At 52.5% G+C, this 21,105-nt stretch overlaps 2 protein-coding genes across 8 annotated transcripts in view; both read left to right on the top strand.

Moving 5' to 3' along the window:
- Nucleotides 1–9,033, top strand: part of FBRS (fibrosin) — a 31,963-nt gene extending 22,930 nt beyond the window's left edge. For both annotated transcript variants that reach the window (XM_077820625.1, XM_077820624.1), the window contains 5 exons: nucleotides 5,432–5,564; nucleotides 5,882–5,965; nucleotides 6,131–6,214; nucleotides 6,797–7,016; nucleotides 7,370–9,033. In XM_077820625.1, the coding sequence (XP_077676751.1) occupies nucleotides 5,432–5,564; nucleotides 5,882–5,965; nucleotides 6,131–6,214; nucleotides 6,797–7,016; nucleotides 7,370–8,024 (1,176 nt within the window). In that variant the 3' untranslated portion in view covers nucleotides 8,025–9,033. The remainder of the gene's footprint in view (nucleotides 1–5,431; nucleotides 5,565–5,881; nucleotides 5,966–6,130; nucleotides 6,215–6,796; nucleotides 7,017–7,369) is intronic.
- A 4,703-nt stretch (nucleotides 9,034–13,736) lies between these two features.
- The window catches only part of SRCAP (Snf2 related CREBBP activator protein), a 30,016-nt gene continuing 22,647 nt past the window's right edge, over nucleotides 13,737–21,105 (top strand). For 4 of the 6 annotated variants that reach the window (XM_077820611.1, XM_077820609.1, XM_077820613.1 and 1 more), the window contains exons 1-4: nucleotides 13,737–14,047; nucleotides 15,658–15,731; nucleotides 18,738–18,977; nucleotides 19,323–19,508. In XM_077820611.1, coding sequence (XP_077676737.1) covers nucleotides 13,738–14,047; nucleotides 15,658–15,731; nucleotides 18,738–18,977; nucleotides 19,323–19,508 — 810 coding nt within the window. In that variant the 5' untranslated portion in view covers nucleotide 13,737. Of the gene's footprint in view, nucleotides 14,048–15,657; nucleotides 15,732–16,944; nucleotides 17,178–18,737; nucleotides 18,978–19,322; nucleotides 19,509–21,105 lie in introns of all 6 variants that reach the window. The other 2 variants (XM_077820610.1, XM_077820612.1) reach the window with 1 other exon arrangement.

The raw sequence follows: 21,105 nt of genomic DNA, 5'->3' as shown, positions 1-21,105 counted from the left end.
TAATGGACTTAGCCTCCACGAATTTATCCAGTTCTCTTTTAAACCCTGTTATAGTCCCAGCCTTCACAGCTTCTTTAGGCAAGGAGTTCCACAGGTTGACAGTGCGCTGCATGAAGAACTTCCTTTTATTTGTTTTAAACCTGCTACCCATTAATTTCATTTGATGGCCCCTAGTTCTTATAGAAGGGAACAAGTAAATAACTTTTCCTTATTCACTTTCTCCACACCGCTCATGATTTTATAGACCTCTATCATATCCTCCCTTAGTCTCCTCTTTTCCAAGCTGAAAAGTCCTAGCCTCTTTTATCTCTCCTCATATGGGACCCGTTCCAAACCCCTAATCATTTTAGTTGCCCTTTTCTGAACCTTTTCTAATGCCAGTATATCTTTTATGAGGTGAGGGGACCACATCTGTACGCAGTATTCAAGATGTGGGCATCCCATGGATTTATATAAGGGCAATAAAATATTCTCCGTCTTACTCTCTATCCCTTTTTTTAATTATTCCTAACATCCCATTTGCTTTTTTGACTGCTTGTGCACACTGTGTGGATGTTTTCAGAGAACTATCCACGATGACTCCAAGATCTTTTTCCTGATTAGTTGTAGCTAAATTAGCCCCCATTATATTGTATGTAAAGTTGGGGTTATTTTTTCCAATGTGCATTACTTTACATTTATCCACTTTAAATTTCATTTGCCATTTTATTGCCCAAACACTTAGTTTTGTGAGATCTTTTTGAAGTTCTTCACAGTCTGCTTTGGTCTTAACTATCTTGAGCAGTTTAGTATCATCTGCAAACTTTGCCACCTCACTGTTTACCCCTTTCTCCAGATCATTTATGAATAAGTTGAATAGGATTGGTCCTAGGACTGACCCTTGGGGAACACCACTAGTTACCCCTCTCCATTCTGAAAATTTACCATTTATTCCTACCCTTTGTTCCATGTCTTTTAACCGTTCTCAGTCCATGAAAGGAGCTTCCCTCTTATCCCATGACAACTTAATTTCCATAAGAGCCTTTGGTGAGGGACCTTGTCAAAGGCTTACTGGAAATCGAAGTACACTATGTCCACTGGATCCCCCTTGTCCACATGTTTGTTGATCCCTTCAAAGAACTCTAATAGATTAGTAAGACATGATCTCCCTTTACAGAAACCATGTTGACTTTTTTTCCCAACAATTTATGTTCTTCAACGTGTATGATAATTTTATTCTTTACTTTTGTTTCAACTAATTTGCCTGGTACTGACGTTAGACTTACCAGTCTGTAATTCTCAGGATCATCTCTAGAGCCCTTCTTAAATATTGGCATTACATTAGCTATCTTCCAGTCATTGGGTACAGAAGCTGATTTAAAGGACAGGTTACAAACTATGGTTAATCGTGCCGCAATTTCACGTTTGAGTTCTTTCAGAACTCTTGGGTGAATGCCATCTGGTCCTGCTGACTTGTTACTGTTCAGTTTATCAATTAATTCCAAAACCTCCTCTAGTGACACTCCAATCTGTGACAATTCCTCAGATTTGACACCTACAAACAACGGCTCAGGTTTGAGAATCTCCCTAACATCCTCAGCCGTGAAGACTGAAGCAAAGAATTCATTTAGTTTCTCTGCGATGCCTTTATGTTCTTTTAAGTGCTCCTTTTGTATCTCGATCGTCCATGGGCCCCACTGGTGGTTTAGTGAGCTTCCTGCTTCTGATGTACTTAAAAAAAATATTTTTGTATTACCTTTTGAGTTTTTGGCTAGCTGTTCTTCAGACTCCTTTTTGGCTTTTCTAATTACATTTTTACATTTAATTTGGCGGTGTTTATGCTCCTTTCTATTTACCCCACTAGGATTTGACTTCCACTTTTTAAAAGATGCCTTTTTATCTCTCACTGCTTCTTTGACATGGTTGTTAAGCCACGGTGGCTCTTTTTTAGTTCTTTGACTGTGTTTTTTAATTTGGGGTATACGTTTAAATTGGGCCTCTATTATGGTGTCTTTGAAAAGTGTCCATGCAGCTTGCAGGGATTTCACTCTAGTCACTGTATCTTTTAACTTCTGTTTAACTAACTCCCTCATTTTTGCATAGTTCCCCTTTCTGAAATTAAATGCCACAGTGTTGTGCTGTGGAGGTGTTCTTCCCACCACAGGAATGTTAAATGTTGTTATATTATGGTCACTGTTTCCAAGTGGTCCTGTTATAGTTACCTCTTGGACCAGATCATGCACTCCACTCAGGATTAGATCAAGAGTTGCCTCTCCCCTTGTGGGTTCCTGAATCAGCTGCTCCAAGAAGCAGTCATTTAAAGTATCGAGAAATTTTGTCTCTGCATTTCGTCCTGAGATGACATGTACCCAGTCAATATGGGGATAATTGAAATCCCGCACTATTATTGAGGTTTTTATTTGGTAGCCTCGCTAATCTCCCTTAGCATTTCATCATCACTATCAGTGTCCTGGTCAGGTGGTCGATAATAGATCCCTACTGTTATATTCTTATTAGATCATGGAATTATTATCCATAGAGATTTTATGGAACATGTGGATTCATTTAAGATTTTTATTTAATTTAATTCTACATTTTCTTTCACACACAGTGCCTGCATTCTCTCCTACAGCTACCTAGGTTAATGACAGGGTTTTTGTTTAAATCAAGAAGTTTAGTTTAAAGGTTTTAAAGAATGGCAAGTATACCTCCTCCCCTTTCCAAACTCCCTCTCGAAACTCGCTGGTCGCAAAGCCCTGGTGTTCTTGATAGCCCCGCTCTATGACTGAGGCTCAGCCGATGAACAGAGACTTCTAGATTTCAAACCTTGTTTAGAAGCTCACAGCTTCCAGCTGCTGGCACAGCACATGGTCCTTCAAACAAACAAACACAAGCTCAGCACACAGCAAGTAACCCCCAAACACAAACCCACACTACAGACAGCCACTTACCCCAAGGGTCCCATATTTGCTCCTCCTTCCCCTGGAGAACTCCCTCTCAAAACTCCCTGTTCGCAAAAACAAATAATGCCAAACCAAACTAATTTCCTTCAAGATGTGACCTATCTTGATTTTTAGTAAGGCTTTTAATATTGTCCACCGGACATTCTCATACACAAACTAGGGTAATGTGGTCTAGATGAAATTACCATGAGGTGGAAAGATTGTAGTCAAAGAGTAGTTATCAGTGGTTTGCTGGCAAACTGGGAGGGTGTATTTAGCGGTGTCCCACAGGAGTCATTCTTGGGTCTGATACTATTCAATATTTTCATTAATGACTTGGATAATGGAGTGGAGACTATGCTTATACATTTTCCAGATGTCACCAAGCTGGGAGGGGTTGCAAGCTCTTTGGAGGACAAGATTAGAATTCAAAACAACATTGACAAATTAGAGAATTTGTCTGAATTCAACAAGATGAAATTTAATAAAGATGAGTGCAAGATACTTCACTTAGGAAGGAAAAATCAAAGGCCCAATGTGGGGAATAACTGGGTGGCTGCACTGCTGAAAAGGATCTGGGGGTTAAAGTGTGTTACAAATTGAATGAGTCAAGAAGGTGATGTAGCTGTGGAGAAGGCTAATATTGTTCTGGGGTGTATTAACAGGAGTGTCATATCTAAGACAAGGGAGGTAATTATCCCCCACTACTCTGCCCTGGTGAGGCCTTAGCTGGAGCACTGTGTCTAATTCTGAGTGCTGCGCTTTAGGAAAGATGTGGACAAATTGGAGAGAGTCCAGAGGAGAACAACAAAAATGATTAAAAAGTTTTAAAACACCTGACCTAGGAGGAAAGGTTAAAAAAACTGGTCATGTTATTCTTGAGCAAAAAGTCAACTGAGAGAAGACTTGCTAACCATCTTCGAGTAGGGTAGGGGCTTGATCAGTTGTTCTCCGTGTCCACTGGAGCTAGGACAAGAAGCAATGGGCTTAAACTGCAGCCAGGGTGATGTAGGTTAGATATTAGGAAAAACTTTCTAACGCTAAGGGTCGTGAAGCTCTGGACCGGACTTCTGAGGGAGGTTGTGGAATCGCTGCCACTGGAGGTTTCAAAACGGGTTGGACAAACCCCTGTCTGTGATGGTCCAGGTTTACTCCGTCAAGGGCACCAGAACCTTTGTAGAAGTGGGCAGGGGAGAGGGCAGGCGACATATAACTGTGGGTAGTGGGGAACTACAGTTGAAAGGGGTTTTTTTGGCAGGGGGTGGGGGGCTTGTGACCATCTCAGCAAGCTGTCCTGCTGCTTCCTTCCTCCCTGGGCTGCAGGGACACATGGAGAGTGCAGATGCCAAGGGCAGCACTGTCTCTTTGCTGCAGGGCATCCCACCCCGAGGTGTCCCAAGAAATCTGGGGGTCCACGTAACCCCGCATGCCCCCCGACATGTCGCCTCTGGAAGGCCAAAGTGGATTCCTGTGCCCCTTCTCCCCTAAGCCTTGCACTCCCCTTCTGCACCCCCTCCCCATGTGGAACCCCTTGCCCTCCAGGCACTTGGTAAAGCCGGTCTTCTACCTCCAGCAGCTGCACGGAGATCGCCGGGACCCAGCCACATAGCCTGTCCCCCTGCCTTTCCTACCAGCCAGCACCTGCAGCACCATGATCAGCGCCCCTGCTGGTGCTGCTCCAGGCTTGCCTGGTGCTTGCAGTTTGTGGATGGAGCCCAGTGACTTGTGACTGGATGTCTTAACCAGCGCCCCATTACACCTCTTTTCGTGTAATAATCCAGGCTGATAACAACGATGATCGACACCACTGAACTGCTTCTCTTTTGCTGATGACGCCAAATCAATGGGAAGCTCTCCTTCCCTCTCTCGTAACCTTAGAAAAACGAATCCGGTCTTCTGGTCTGAGCATTAACTGCTACCATGGCATTGTCAGGCGAGGGCCCCAGTTTCACTTGTGGGGGGCTGCATGTTTCACATCCCTGGGTTAAAGTAGAATTAAAAAACCCCTTGGGTTTATCAATATTTTTCAATAACTCAAGACTAAATAATTGTTCTAGGTCTGACCCGTTGTGTGGGGGGAGAAAGGGCTTTTGAATGATACCCCACTTGACCCATTGCTGCTGACGTATTATCAAAACTTCCACCAACCAGAGGACCGAGAGCTGAGGGGACTGTGAGCCCATCGCAGAGGGTGACACCCGTGAAATGAGGATTCTGTAGATTTTTTTTTTTTTTTACGAATCCGATGACCCCTCCCTCACCTTTCTGCCATTAACTTTCCCCAGAATTACACGTGCTCCCAGACTGTCAGCTCTGGCCCATGGTTCCCAGAACTCCAGGAGGGCCCGTTCCGTAGCACCGAGGAACGTGAGCCCGGGGACTGATGCCATATGGAGCCCTGGGGAGTAACCTTGGGGGCGACCCTGCCTGGGTGGGGGTGGGCTAGATGGGCCCTGTGAGATGCAGTTAGGTCCCCCCCTTTGCTGACCTCCTTTCTCCCCTCTCCCCAGCTGATGCAGGGTGATCCCCACAAGCTGGATTTCCGGAATGACCTGATCACCTGCCTTCCTGGCACAGGGACCTTTGGAAGTCTGGCTCATGGCCAGGAGCTCACGCGCCCCGCCACGCTCTTTACCCCCGCAGGTCAGCGCCTTCCAGGCTCCAAGATCCTGCAGCCACTGCCCCCCTCCCAGCCCTGGGTACCCAGGTTATTGGGAAAACTGGGCATAAGAGTGCCATGGGAGTTGGAGGCCTATCTGGGGGAGGGGATACTGGGCTGGTAGGGGACGTGGGGGCATTGGAGCCGATTGTGGGAGGGAAGAGACAGGCGACCCAGGGGCTGTGGGGGGTTGGGGCTCAGGCTGGGGGCGGGAGGGAGGGAGATGATCTAGACAAGGGCTGTGGGCCCAGTAGGGATGAACTCCTCTCAACCAATCTAATGCTCTTTCTGTCCTCCACAGGCGCTGTCCATCCAAGCTCTGGTGCCTCCTTTGGGCCCCCCAGCGCGCCACACAGCTCTTTCCTGGGCCCCAGCACGCACCTTGGTAAGAGCTGGGGGCGGGGTACAGGGCACCAGGACTAGGCATGGAGTCAGGGGCTGCACATGAGGCACGTGGGCTGTGCTGCCCACGCCGGGGGTGGGGCATGAGGGCCCCGAGGGGCATTGCTGCGCCCATTCACCCCTCCCTTTCCTCCTCCTTGCTTTTCAGATCCTTTCAGCCGCCCCACCAGCTTCGCCGCGCTGGGGGCGCTCTCCAACGGGGCCTTCGGGGGCCTGGGGAACCCCGCCTTCAGTGAGTAGAGGGGGCGGGGCCACAAGCATGAGGGCGGACTCCAGTGCTGGGAAGGAGGGAGGACTGTTCTGTGCCCCATGTGGGGCGACCCCTCAGGGCCGAAGCCCACCTGGGAGGGAGCAGGACCTGCGTGGTGAGAGGCTGGGGGCGGAGCCGGTGAGGGAAAAGTTGTGGAGCCGGGTGAGCTCTCGGGAGTGAGACCCCCATGTGAGAGGAGGTGGGGCCTCAGTGAGCCCTGGGGAAGGGTTCGGGGCGGCACTGTGCCCAAGAGGGACAGTAATTGCCCAGGAACAACCCTGGGGCAGGGCCCGTGCTGGAGCGGGCAGGCGAGCCCCAGGTATTTCTGGGGGGAAGAGGGGCGGAGCCTGCACCTGAGGGGCGGGACCTATTCTCAGAACCTCTGTAAGCTAATCCCCCATGGAATAAGGCAGGGCCTGGATAGGGAAGGGACATGGGGGTGGGGCCTCCCTTGGCAGAGGTGGAGCCTACGTAGGGAGAGCCCTGGGGATGGAGCCCACTTTGGGAGCGGCGGAGTTAGGTCCTTCCCAGACTCATGTTCTGGTCTCTGTGTTCCCATCCCAGACTCCAGCTCCATGTTCGGGCAGAAGGACAGCCCTGGGGCTCAGGCCTACGGCAGCCCCCACGACCCATGGAACCGGCTGCACCGCACGCCCCCCTCCTTCCCCACTGCCCCCGCCTGGCCCAAAGGGGGTGCTGGTGATGCAGCTGAGCGTGGACCGGCCCAGCACGAGAAGGAGCCGGACAAGCGGGAGGTGCCTGCCATAAAGGACGAGAAGGACAGGTATGAGGTGGGGGCAGGCCAGCTGGGTGGGTAGGGGTCAATGTAAGAGGGCCGGGGATGAGGGTTGCAGGGCTGGCTGAGGATTGTTGGGGGGTCAGGGTGGGATCGGTCAATGAGGTCCAGGTGCTGGAGCGGGGACTGATTCTGGGGAAGGGGGGGACGGGCTGGCCGGAGATTGGGAGGGGATCGGGGCTGGTGTGGGGGAGGAAGGAGATGGAACGGCTAGGGATTGAGGAGGGGGATGGGATGGCTGAGGAATGTGGGGGGATCAGGGACTGAGGAGGAGGGGGACGAGTTGGAGATTGTGTTGGCCTCAGCCCAGTTCGTGGCACTAACCCCCAGCTCTGTTCCAGGGACACCCTTTTCTCCAGGCCGCCCCCTCGTGCTTCGCCAGTGCCCCTCCCCACTAAGCACCCTGCATCCCTGGGGCTGGAAGACGGCCCCATGCGGGCACACAGTGAGCCAGGCCGGGAGCAGCGTTATGGCAGCCCAGTGGGGGGCCGGGCTTCACGCTCACCCTACCCTGACCCTGCCCTCAAGAAGGAGGTGAAGGTGAAGGAGGAGCCGGAGCTGGGTGCCCTAGAGGGGGCACTACGGGCGGGCGGGCCCTTCCCCGGGGCTCTGCATGTCTCCCACCCGCTGGGGGCGCTGGCTGTCTTCGAGCGGCCGCAGGGCTCCCCGTATCTGGTGGCTGGGCCGGCCCCCGGTGCCCCCTATGCTGCCCTGGAGGCCTGGCGGGAGCCCTACGCCCTGCCCCGCTATCTAGAGCGTGAGCTGCCCGAGGACTACGAGCGCGCACGGCTCTATGGGCTGGGCCCGCACCCCCCGGGGCTGCTGGCCTACCCCCGGCATGCCACGCTGCTGGCCAAGGCCCCACCCCCAGAGGGGTTGCTTGGCGCCCCTCCGCCCCTCATCCCTGCCGTGCCCGGCGCCCGGCCCAGCTCCCCCCGCCGTGCCCCGGACCTCCGTGAGCTCACCACCGCCTACAAGGACCGGGACTCCAGATAATGATGCCTGTGGGTCCCAGGCCCTGGCATCAGAGATGGCATAACCTCCCCACACTGGGCTGGCTAGGATCCCACCCCCCCCCCGCCATTAGGGGCAGAATTCTCCCCTGCCCACCCCAGCATCAGGGGCAGCATGTCCTCCCCACGCCAGGCCAGTCAGCATCCCTCCCACCTAGCATCAGCACTGGTATCCACTCCCCCCAACGTGGCATCAAGTGCAGGATCCCTGCCCCCATCCCTTGGACTGGCCAGGATCAAGGGTGAGAGCGCTGAGGAAACTGCCCCCCTCCCGGCTGCTACACACGGTCAGAAGGGATGGGAGGCAGGACAGTGGGGTTCAGGGTGTGGCTGTGCCTCCCCATCTCCCCCTGGCCTGGCTGGGTCCAGGCGAAGGAGGGTTGGCATTGCGTGCCCCACGTTGTCCCATAGAGAGGGCTTGGGGGAGGAAGACCAGCTGTCGGGGTGTTCTCTACTGGACTGGTGGGGTTTAGATCTGGGTTGTTGGGATCATCCCAGGGCGGGTGGGGGTTAGAGGTGTGGGTTAAAGGGCGATCTCCCCAAGCTCATGGGGTTTCAGGGCAGGAGTCGGGCTTCAGGTTCCCCAAATCTCCCCGTAAGTGGGGATTTTGGGGGGGTGTCTTGCTTTGCTCCCCTGTGGACTGGGGGGAGGGGGCAGGAGTGGAGCTGGGCCCCCCAGCCTAGTGTAAATAGGTCCCTGCTACCCTCAGGTGAGCTGGGTTTTATACATTTATACCAGGTTTGAGGTGGTGATTTTAAAGGATCCCCCCCGCCCCTCTTCTCTCCCCTCATTTTTAATGTACCGCGCTTTTTTCTATTTCTGTATCGACGTTGTGACGCTCCCCTCCCTCTCCCAACTGGACCTGATCGGAAAGGGATAACACGGCTGCAGGGGAAGGGTAGTGGAGACCCCCACCCCTTGCATTGGACACTGCCGGTTCCTCCCCTTCCTCTACCCCCCCGTTTAATTAAACCCCAGATTGGTGCTTCTGGATGGATTACTCTTTGTGATTTCTTCTACCTGGGGACGGGTGGGGGATCCGAGTTATAATCCATGGCAGCAGGATCTGAACATGCCAGTGATTAAATATTCAGGCCCAGGGCTGGGAGTCTCTGGGGAGGAGTGGGCAGCTGGTGCCTTGATGCAGTAAAATGAGGGAGGCCATATGCGGGCTGATCCTGGGGTTCAGGCCCCAACCCAGGACACCTGGGTTCCATTCCTGGCTCCATTGCAGGCTGTGGGTGACCCTGGGCACGTCCTTAAATCTCTCTGGGCTGTATCTGTAAAACAGGGAGAATTGTTCTTCCCTTTGTCGATTTAGATTGTGAGCTTCTTGGGGCAAGGACTCATATTCTCTCTCTCTGCGACACCCAGCACAATGGGGGCCCCAGTCTCAGTTGCAGTCTGGGCAGCACCCTCCACAATGGGAGCCCTGATCCATTTGGGGAGGGATCTGGGCAGAGCCTGGGGTGCTGGCAACCCCAATCCCATGCAGGGTGAGGTCCATGTAGCCCCCAGCATGACACGGCCATGAACCTGTGTGTGACAGATCCGTGCAGCCCCTGGTGTGATGCGGCCCCAATCCTGTGCAGGGATAGATCCGTGTAGCCCCAATCTTGTGCAGGGAGGGGTCCGTGCAGCCCCTGGTGTGACATGGCCTCAAACCTATGTGGGGAAAGGGCCGCGCGGCCCCTGGTAGATTGCAGCCCCAGCCCCAGTTAGGGAGGGGTCCACACTGCCCCGGATGCAACAGCAGCCCTGATCTGAGTCGGAGAGGGGTCTGCATGATTGCTGGTATGCCAGGGAGAGGCTTCCAGAGCATTCTCCACCCAAGACCATGCTCCCCATCCCTCGTGTTCCACTAGTACAAAACTACAAGGGGACCGAAGCCCCCTGATTCCCTGCCCCATCCTTTGCAGGTAAGATCCACTGGCACCTGCCCTAGATTTTCTCTGTGCTTCACTCCCGTGGCAGTTGCATTTTGGCAGGGCCGTGCCAGTGCATTGCAGGGGCACTTGGCACGTGGGTGCTCTTTCTCTCTCCCCAAGAGCCTGCTACAGCAAGCAGAGTAGAGGAGCAGCTATGGAAGCCTGCAGCACTGACCAGGCCAGTAGGAGGTGCTTTATTGCTGGGGAAATGGTGACAGCAGAGAGGTCTGGGTATTTCTAAAATGAGGGGCTCCTCTCCCAACTACCAGCTGCTGACACAGCCCTGACCCTGAGCTTCCTCCATGTTGGGCATGATGCTCCAACCCAGAGCCAATCATGTTTAAGTGAGGTTCTCTATACAGAAGGAATGAAATAGGGTTGGTGGGAGGGCTGGGAACTAAGACTCTTGGGTTCTATCCCCAGCTGTAGGAGGGGAATAGCATATATTGATTAGAACATGGGGCACTGGGAGCCTTAAGGGTTCAGCAAATGGAAAAAATGCTCCATGTTACAGAGGATTACTAACAATTATCTATTGCAGTCAGGATGGGGCACTCTACAGCCCAGGAGCTTATTCCTGGCCCCAAGAGTTTAGAATGGGCCTGCACTATCGCGGTGCTACAGCACTCCCGAGAATGGATAATTATCATTCGCAGTGCGGGGGACATTGTGACCCAACAGAACCTGAGGCTAGGGGTAGGGATGCCTCCTGTTGTGCAGTGATATGCTGACCCATTTCCCGCAGCAGATAGAGCCAAGAGCAATAAGGGAGTGAAGGGGGTGTTATTCATACTGAACAAAATGGGAACAAAAAAGAACCCAGATCTCAAGGACTAGGGGGAAGATGAGCCCTAATGGATCCTGCTCTGTTAATTCAGAGGGAAGCAGGATGTTCGTGGAAAAGTTGCTGGATGGTTCAAGTGCATCTGACTGCTGTCCCCAGGGGGCAATAGTGAGACAGCAGAGGGAATGGATTTGTTTGCAATGTATGATTTGATAGCATCCTATTACCTTGAAATGGGATTTGAAAAGCTACTTTTCTGTCTACATACATCCTTCTCTCTCCACCTATGCCCATGCATGCCCCTTCCTCCCTGCACATATCCCTCCTCTTCCACATCCCCCATCTATCCTTATCCACACTCCTCTATCACTGCCTCCCTCCACATCCACACTGCTCCATCCACACCCACCTATCTGTCCTTCTGAATACATCCAGTCCATCCATCCCCATATACTGGCTGTCTGTATCCATCCCTTCCCATACATGCTCATCTATATCCGTCCCTCCATATGCACATCTTTCCATCCATTCATCCCCATATGGACCCCTCTGTCCATCCTCCCACACACCCCATGTATCTGTCTCCATACACTCAGACCTACACTCCCCTTACTCATTAGCTACTGGGATTGTTTATGCAGAAACAGGGTGGATTCTTCCTCAGGTGGAGTGTTTAAATAAAGACAAGATGTCTTTTTCTCAACTCTGCTCTAGATCAGCCAGGGAGGTGTGGGGCTGGATGCAGGAAGCATTGGGGGAGGTTACTAGCCCTGGGGGATTCCAGCTAGATCATCTGATGGGGGCTAATTCGTGGCCCCAAGAGTTTAGCAAGCGATAGCACAGGCTCGGCCACTCGCGCTCTCTCTCCATAAAGCCCATCCATGGCTCCATCTAGGTGAAGACGCTGATCACATCCACACACGAGCACCAGTAAAAGGGGCATTGGCAGAAAATTTTGCAGAGAAAAATTATCACAAGGTTCTGTTAAGTTTCCCCAGACAGTAGATAGTGACAATCCATCGTGGTTCGGCTCCAGTGTTCTCCCTGAAGAGCTCAAGGGAAATACCCCCTCAAAAATTGGTGGGGAAAATCCTTGATATCCTTCCATGGAACTACATTTCCCAGCAGCCTCCTCGGCACTCGGCTGGAGAACTGCATTTCTCAGCATCTTCCTGTGTCACCGCCCGACGCCCGCTCCCACGGAACTACGTTTCTTCGCCTCCCCTTCTGTCCGGGCTCTATGGAATAATATTTCCAAACGCCCGCCTCTGCCGCCCCTCCATGGAACTACTTTTCCCGTCATCCCCTGCGCCCTATCTCCGGGCTGGACTCCATTTCCCACAATCCCGTGAGCTCAGAGCTCTTTCTTTCCTCGCCGGGAGTCGAGACTTCACTTCCCGCGCTCCCCGGTTTCCTCCTCTCGCGAGACTTCGCGGCCGCATTGGTCCCGTTCTGTCCCCGTTGCCCCGCTCGAACTCCACTTCCCGTCATCCCTCGCGCCTCTGACTGTGTCTCCCTTTCACCTCTCGCGAGAGTTGCCGGGCGGCGAAGCGGGCGCGGGGGGGGCGGCCCTGGTGGTGGAGGTGGTGGCGTCCGCCATTTTGCCGCGGCGGCTCGGCTCGGCTCGGCGGGGCCTGGTTCGGGGTCGGCATTCGGGTGGGAGGGGCCAGCGCGGGGCTGATCGGGGCCGGCGGGGCCCGAGCGCGGGGAGGGGCGGGGTGGCTGCGGCCGGGGGGCTGCGGATGGCGGCGGATCTTGCCCGGCGGCGGCGCTGGGGCTGAGGCGGCGGCAGGAGGAGGCGGAGCAGGAGGCGCCTCCCTCCCTCCTCCCCCCTCCCACCCAGGTAAGATGGCGGCCCGGCCGGGGCTCCGCGCTCCCCCCCCGCCCCTACCCATAGGGGCGCGAGACGCGCTTGGGGAGGGAGGGGGCGCGAGGGAGGAGGGAGCGCGTGCGCCGCCAACGGCCGCTCCCCCTCCCCGCGCGGCACTAACCGCCGCCTTCCCTGGCGGGGGGAGCCTCGCTCTGGGGCGTCCGGGGCAACGGGGATGGGGTCAAAGGGCAAAAGGGTGGTGGGTTGGGGTGTGCAGGGGTCAAGGGTCAAAAGGGTGTTGGCGTGGGCTGTAGGGATCAGAGGTTAAAGGGTCAGAGGGCAAGGCGTGGTGGGTTAGGGGTGGGGGTCAAAGGGTGGTGGGTTCATAGAATCCTAGAATCTCAGGGTGGGAAGGGACCTTGGGAGGTCACCTAGTCCAGCCCCCTGCTCAGAGCAGGGCCAATCCCCAATTTTCGCCCCAGATCCCTAAATGGCCCCCTCAAGGATTGAACTCACAACCCTGGGCTAAGCAATTGCCTAGTTAGGCACTGGGGATCAAGGGGCAAGAGGGGGCTGGGCTGGGGCTGATGGGATCAAGGGGGAATAGGGATAGGGGCTGAGGGAGGGCAGGGGTTAGAAGTCAAAGGGCAAGTGGGGTTGGGTTGAAGTGGGTCAGTGGCTATGGAGTCAGGAGCAGCACAGCTAGTGGGTATGTCTCAGTGGGCTGCAGATCTGAGGGTGTCTGAGCGGGGTCGGGGGGCATCAGCGCTTGTGTAACAGGTGGTTGCGGGGTCAGTGGGGCAGGGAGCATCAGGGTTGATGGGACAGGATCAGGAGTTGGCCCAGCAGGCAGCCATGGGTTTAGTGGGGCAGGGGACATCGGTGTTGGCACAACAGGCAGTCATGGAGTTTGTGGGGCCAGGGGCACCAGGGCTGGTGGGGCTGGATCAGGGGGAATGGGAGTTTGTCAGTTTGGGTCAGGGGTTGCTGGGGGACAGTGTGCCAAGATTGGTAGTGACAGCAGAGGCAGGACGGTCTCCAGGCAGGACAGAGGTGGTTGACAAAAGGGAGTCGGCAGCGTGGGGTCTTGGGAAGAGGGAGATGGTGGACGTTGGGGTGTCAGGCTTGGCAAGACAGAGTTGTGAGGTAATGGGATTGGGGGGGTATAGGATGATGGGTTTGGCAGGTTTAATGATACAGAGATCCAGAGTACTGGGGTTGGCTGGATGGGGTCAGAAGGTACTGGGGTTGGAGGTAGAGGGATATGCAGTGACAGGACGGGGTGATTGGTTAGTGGACTTAGTGACAGTACCCAGGGTATCAGGCTTGAAGGACACAGATTACAGGAATATGATAGGGTTGGCAGGACAGGACCAGGGTGTAACAGTGGCAGGACCTGGGATAGTGGGACAAAACCCTGATGTGACAGGCTTGGCAGGATGGGTTCAGGAATCAAGGGCACTGGAGGCAAAAGTGGGACTGGGTAAGGAGGTGGTAGAAGCGTCTGGGATGGTGGGAAAAGGGGTGACATGGCTCACAGGCTGGGACCGGGGACTTAGTGGGTTGAAGGTGGTGGGAAACAGAGTGGCTGAGTTGTCGGGACAAAGTGCAGAGGTGCTGGTGTTGGAAGAGGCAGTGAGATGGGGGGATGGGGTGGCAGGGATGGCAGGATATGGGGGGATGGGGCTGGAGGGACAGGGTCGTGTATTGGGAGTGACGGAGGCAGTGGGGCTTGGGATGGCAGGTTTGGCATTGGAAGGGCGCAGCGTGAGGGAGTTAGTGGGACAGGGTCAGGCCTTGGCAGAGTTGGTGGTGCCAAGGCATGGTGTGCAGGCGCTGGCAGGACAGGGTCATGGGTTGGCAGGCGAGCGACGTGGGGTGACAGAATCGGTGGGGTGGGGGTTGGCAATGGAGGGATACAGGGCAAGGAGGTTGGCAGTACGGGGTCAGGGGGTGACAGGGTTGGAGGTGGTTGGGCACGGGCTCCCTGGATTGTCGGGACATGATCGGGGGTTCCAGGGCACGGCATCGCAAAGTGGGGTCAGGAGGCAACTGAGTTAGCAAAAACAGGACACCGGAGGCCGGGGTGGGCACATTAGGATCAGGGGATGACTGAACTGGTGGTGGGGGGACACAGGGTAACTGGCCTGATTGGGTGGGGAAGTGGGGCTGTGGGATTGGCAGGGATGGGACAGGGCATAGGTAACAAGGAACAGCTAGGCACATGGGATCAGGAAACAGGAAGGTGTAATAGGATTGGGGCTTATGGGGGTCAGGGTAGTGATGGGGAGGACACACAGGTTGCAGTGTGGGGATGCAGTAATGTGATGAGCATGATGAAGTCAGTGGGGTGGGGGGGCAGGGTTTAGCAGGTAATGACAATGGGATTGAGTGACAAGGGATGGGTCAGGAAGGGGTCACAGGGTGGGCCAAGATTGGATGTAATAGGGACACCAGGGCATCAGCAGATCAGAGGGTGGGAGATTAGAAAGTGGTGAAGGGCTGAGAAGGGCTAATATGGGATAAGGGATACGATACAGTAACAGAATGGAGCAAGGTGGCAGACAGGGAAGTGGCCAGGATTAGAGGAGAGAATGCAAGGGTCTGGGCTCCTAACTCCCTTGCAGACAAGCCAAGCTAGCAAGCTAAGTGGAGATGGGTTATACCTGCCTTGACGACATCTAGGCATTGCTGTTGGCAGCCAGCCGTCTCCCAGGCTCCGCACTAGGACAGACAGGGTGTCCCCGTCCCTGCCTCTCCCCAGCACCCTCAACAGGTCTCTGCCTTTCCCCATAGGCAAGGATTTGGTAGCTGGTGCTCAGAGAAAATTCTCCGTTATGTCCTGCAGCTAGGTCCATAGTCTGCCAACTGCATTTCAGGCCCAGAGAGACAGGTTTAGCTAGACCCAAGGACTGTTCTGTGCGAGCCATGTTGGACCAAGGGCACAGGGAAAAGTGGGAGGAATTGGGGGGGGGGGGGGTCGGGTCTGTATCCCTGTGGAGTACCCTTCCAAGGAAAGGGCTGGGATTAGAAAAGTGTGAAGGGAGAGGGAAGTCTGGAGCCATGCCCCCATCCTGTCCCATCTTGCTGCAGGAGCGGTCTTCCCCGGGAAAGAGAAACCGTGGAAGTGGAGTCTGACGAGGAGGAGGAGTTCTCAGCTCACACAGGTATGGCTGGGATATGCTCTCTGGTGGCTCAGGGCTTTTCCCCCCTCTTGGGGGAAGCCAGCAGTGTAGCATTGCCTTTGAAGCAGGAAGCTTTGGATGTTCTCCAGAGCTGTGTCACGTTTCACCCCATAGGCAGGTGCATTTCAGCAGCAGGCAAGTGAATCCTTCCCCCTGTAAGAAACCCTTTTGAGATCCCAAATTCAAAAGTGATGGAAAAATACAGATCACTGATGAAAAGGGCTGAGGGATCAGATGGGCAGAGGTTGGTTATGGATTCCCTGTGTCAAACTGGGAAGCGGTCATTCTTGGGAGAATCCTGACAAAGAAGGTGTTGCGTTTCCAACTATTTAAAAATATTGTTGTTGACTTAAGGTTTCCTCCTAGCGTGAAACAAAAACATCTTGAACACCATGGGCCTGTCTTCTTGTTCTGTTGTCGTATGGCACTTAGTGCAGTGGGGTCCTGGTTTGTGACTCATGCATCTAGATGCTACTGTGATAATAATATAAATAAGATCGTATATGAGCATTCTTGCTAAATAAATTGATTTCAGCTGCAAGCCTCAGTCCTGGACGCATTAAAAGTGGACTTATACTAGCGATGCTGAACTTGGAAACTTCCCGATCAACTCTTTCAACTTAAGGCAGTAGACTGTGTCTGTATTATGGAGTTGCCACAGCACATGTCGATTGGTGTAATGTAAATCAGTGCAGATTAACTTAGGTCAGGCCAAGTTCATGCTTATCCCAACTTCAGCAGCTGTTAAAATATGAACAACAATTGAAATTAAAGTGTCGTGTGTCCTGAGCTTAGCTCCCAGTTCTTGGTAGTTGATTGACAGGTGGAACTGGCAGCAAAAGGCAGTGTAGTCAGGGAGGGAGTTTTTCCCCATTATAAACTTATTTTTTTTCATTGAAGATGAACGTCTACAGCACAGCAGAGAGCCAAGGAATCCTAGCTCTGTTCCATCCTGCTCTAACCCACTAGACCCCACTCCTCTCACAGAGCCAGGGCTAGAACCCAGGAGTCCTGACTCCCAGCCCTTGCTGAAACCACTAGACATACTCTCATCTAGTTCTGTTTCTGCAAGGTGAGTCTCCCCAGAGGAGATGGGTGTTGCCTTCTGAGTATGGGCAGCTTTCGGTAGCAGAGGAGTCCCTTCAGCTGGCAGCGTGAATACACAGTTGATGGCTACTTCCCCATCTCTTGCCAGGTGATTCAGAGACAGGCAGCCCCGAGCGCAGGCTGGGCTGCCAGGGGACCCAGGAGCTGGACAGTTCGTCCCAGCGGTTGCTTGACCAGAATGAGGCCGGTTCCCAGCATGCACTGGAGCAGGACGACAGCACTTCGGCCACGAGCAAAGCTATCGGGGCGCGAGGCGAAGAGCAAGGGAGCAGTAAAATGCAGAGCCATCCTCCCCAACAGCACCATGCACTGCGCAGTGAGGTAGGGGCTCCCAGCCTGGCCTTGGAGCTGACCAGGAACACACTGCATTGCTGCCTGGGTGGGAGAGCTGGAGAAACGCGAATGCTGCTGGGGGTTCAGAAAGGGGCGCTCTCCTCTCGCAGTCAGTGCTGACCCCAGTGTGGTACTTGGGGAAGCTGTGCTGCAAGGAGCAGCGTGGCGGCTCACTAGCGGGCTCCCTCCCCTCAGTCGGTGCTGACCCCAGCACTTGGGGGAGCTGTGTTTCAGGGTAGGGAGCGCTCTACTTTAAAGTCAGTGGGCGCTGTGCTGTATGGAGCAGGGTGGAAGCTCAGTAGGGGGTGCTCTTCCCTTGCAGTCAGTGCTGGCCCCAATGCCGTGCTGGCAGTCGCTACTGCTATGTCTACTCTACAAAATGATGTCGACCTAACTTATGTCAGCGTACAGCCACTGCAGTTGTTATATCGCTTGTGTGTGTGCACACTTGGCTCCTTGCGTTGTCGGTGCCTGTTCTCACCAGGAGCACTCGTATTGATGGTATTGTCAGTGTGGGACAGCTCCTGAAAACCAGTAAGAGTCAGCTTGAACAACACTGACGTTGCGTCGATCTAATTGTATAAACTGTGACTCTGCGCCACTCGGGGAGGTGGTCACTAAATCAGTGTAGGGAGGCACTTGCATCAGCAGGAGCCAATTTTAAGTGAAGACACTTCCACAGCTAAGTCAACACAAGGCAGCCTGTGTTGCCCGAACCCTGCAGTGTAGACCTGGCCTTTGCTGATGTGGGTCTTTCATTAAGACAGTGATACTCGGACTGAGGCTTAGGAGCCGCATGTAGCTCTTTAAAGTGTCTGCTGCGGCTCTTTGCAACACATGATATTAAAACATCGTGTGACTGAATTATTAACCAGTCTAAGTTATTAACCAATCAGGATGTTATTACTGTACTATTAATCAGTTGTAGTTGATAAAATAATAATACTCGGTCACTCGTTTTGCTGTGAGAATTAATTATTTTTTTATATATATATATCTATATATTACTGTAGTGAACGAAACAATGCATTCACACTACTGCGGCTCTTTTGGGTAATGTTGATCACTAATTTGGTTCCTGAACCACTGAGATCTGAGTACTGCTGCATTAAGAGACTTAAAATAAGTCAACCCCCGTTTCTATTAATGCTGTCCTGGCCCTTTTTTTCAAGACCTGGAGTATTAATCTTACTGTCTTGTCCAAATCTTAAATGTAATTCCATTCTGCTTCCTTAATTCCGTCTGCAGTTTCAGGTGGATATGGGATTCTCTGTCACTTCCCATCCAAAACTGTTATATGCAGCTGATAATTAGAGGCCATGCCTCAACCAAGAGCTGGCTGCACCTGGGTGAGGGATCCCTGTATAAACAGCCCCCCTCCCCACTCCAGAGACTGCTTCATCCCGGCACCAGGCAAGGCTTTCTTGTTCATACACAAGGGGAAAAGCACTTTACCGTCCTTAGGCTGAAAGGGCTGCTGAGTTCACTGGTTCCATATGTAGCTGTGGCAGTGGCTGTCCCAGTCATCTCATCCTCTTTCGCCCCCAGATTGCACCAGACAAAATGACGGGGAGCAATCCTGTGTCACCGGCCTCTTCGGGGTCACCTGCCTCCAGTGGCAGCGTCTCGCCGCCACACCTCACTCACGATTCCTCCCTGGACAGTCACCTGGGCTTTGATGTGCCCAGGCTGCAAAGCAAAGCTCTGGCGTCCCCAGGAGTTTATGCCTCGGACCCGGCCAGCATGTGGGACAAGACGCATGCTGAGATCGCTGAGCAGGCCAAGCACGTGAGGAGCTGACTGTGTCTGAAGGGTCCCCTGGGCTGGAGCCCTCCATGGCTCCCAGGGCCATGACCCAGACGCCCTCGAGGAGCCCATGCCAGGGTGGGGGGTGGGAGGAAGTAGGGGATGTGACCCAGATGCCCTCAAGGAGACTGTCAGGTCAAGGGGGGGAGATAATGCCCTGGCTGGGGAGGAGGGGTAATGTGACTCTGAGCCCCTCTAGGTCCCTTACCCCTGTGTCACTGTGGGTCATCTCCTTTTGTTTAGGGTCAGATGGGTCTCGGCCCTGCCTTCCAATCTCCCGTGATGGGTGGGGGCTGGGATCCCTGCTGACTTGGTGCTATGTTCCAGGAGGCAGAGATTGAGAACCGCATCGCGGAGATGAAGAAGGAGGGCTTCTGGTCCCTGAAGAGGCTCTCCAAGGTGCCGGAGCCAGTTCGCCCCAAGGTGCACTGGGATTACCTCTGTGAGGAGATGCAGTGGCTTTCGGCAGACTTTGCCCAGGAGCGACGCTGGAAGAGGGGTGTGGCCAGGAAGGTGAGTTCTGCCCCTCCCTGAAACAGCTCTGACTCGTTTATTAAGTCCCCTAAAACCCAAAGGTGGGTTTGGATTGTCTTGGAAATTCCTGTGCCTCAAGGAGCTGTAGGGCAGGGTAAATGGTCCAAACTTGGGGGCATTTGAGATAGACCTGTGAAAGTATCACATGACATCAAAAAGTTCTGGGTCTTCTAACTCTCTTACACGCATCTGGGGCTGAAACCTATTGCTGTGATCCTCCCCCATTCAGGATTGATCTCAGCCAGCATTTCATACCCACTGACCCTCTGAGAAATCGATAGCACAAGAGTCATTGAGGGTCAAATTTGGGAATTCTAGCACAGGTCAAGCCACAATGCAGGGTGGATTGATTTAAATTGAAGCTATTTAAATGACTAATTTTAATCACGATTTAAATGCAAGAAGGTAGCCTTGATTTAAATCATTTATTTTACTCTCGTTTTGCATTTATACTTTTTAGTTACTTTCCTAAAGAAAGGTTGATTCTCATTGGTTGGTAACTATTACAATATATTGATTTACAACTAAATATAACCTTTACACTAAATTTGGTGCTTCTTTTAGTTAACCAGCAGGATATGCTACTTACACCTTCATTTAAGCAAGTATATAGTTTAACTTACATTTACTCTGATTCTTAATTTTTACATTTTTGTTAGTTTAGAAAACAATGAATGATGCATTTCTTATTTACTAGATGATTTGTTTTTTACATGTAATTTGTGCCAAACTCAATTTGGGTGGAGATTCAACTAAAATGCACAAAAACAGCATTTTTGAATGTTTTTTAAATAGTTAAATAAAACTATCTTAAACGTGCTAGATAAATAAGAAAAGTTTATCGGACAGTTTATCAAAATATGTTTTACGTTGAAAACTGATTTATTAAACAAAAGAAGTACTTAGTGCATTGAACTGTGGTTTTGGTCACCATGTCCTTCAGAATTTTAGAACTAGTAGATCATGCCCTCTCATGCCTAATTTTTATTCATAGAATTGGAAGAAGAAAACAAGCTTTTCTGCTTTTTCAACACCCAGCTCATTTTGTAACTGAATTGTCTGTTCATTGAACTGAATTAGTTGGATAAACTGAAATGAAGCAAATTATTCTGCAGGTGCAGAAGAGGCTACTTATGTCAAAAGCTGGTTTACCACTACGACAAACTCTGGTTCCAGGTGCTTTGCCTGTGACTTCCACCAGTTCAGTGCTTAGTCTTTCTTTAAAACTTGGGAACAAATATGAACTGCTAATTTTTGTATTTAATTGTAATTATTTTGTAGACTCAATAGATTATAGTAAATTGAGGTCTTAACATGGGTTGTCATTTCAAATTTAACTTAAATAGGTTTATTTTAAAATATAAATCTGTAGCTAATTTAAATGTTGAAATCTGATTTTAAAAAGCACTTAGATTTTTGTTCACCATGCCATGCCAAAGAGGGTGGTGGAAAGGTACATGTGCAGCAGGACAGGATCTCTGTTGCAAGGCAGAGAGTTTGCAGGTCACTTCGTATCAGGGTAGCTGGATGGCTCCCGTGTTCTGTGAATTCAAGTCCTGCCCTCAGCAGCTTTCTG

Source organism: Eretmochelys imbricata, chromosome 6 (genome assembly GCF_965152235.1).
Source record: "Eretmochelys imbricata isolate rEreImb1 chromosome 6, rEreImb1.hap1, whole genome shotgun sequence".
NCBI lineage: Eukaryota > Metazoa > Chordata > Testudines > Cheloniidae > Eretmochelys > Eretmochelys imbricata.
Note: the sequence above shows the minus strand (reverse complement) of the source record. Positions and strands in the feature narration are given on the sequence as shown.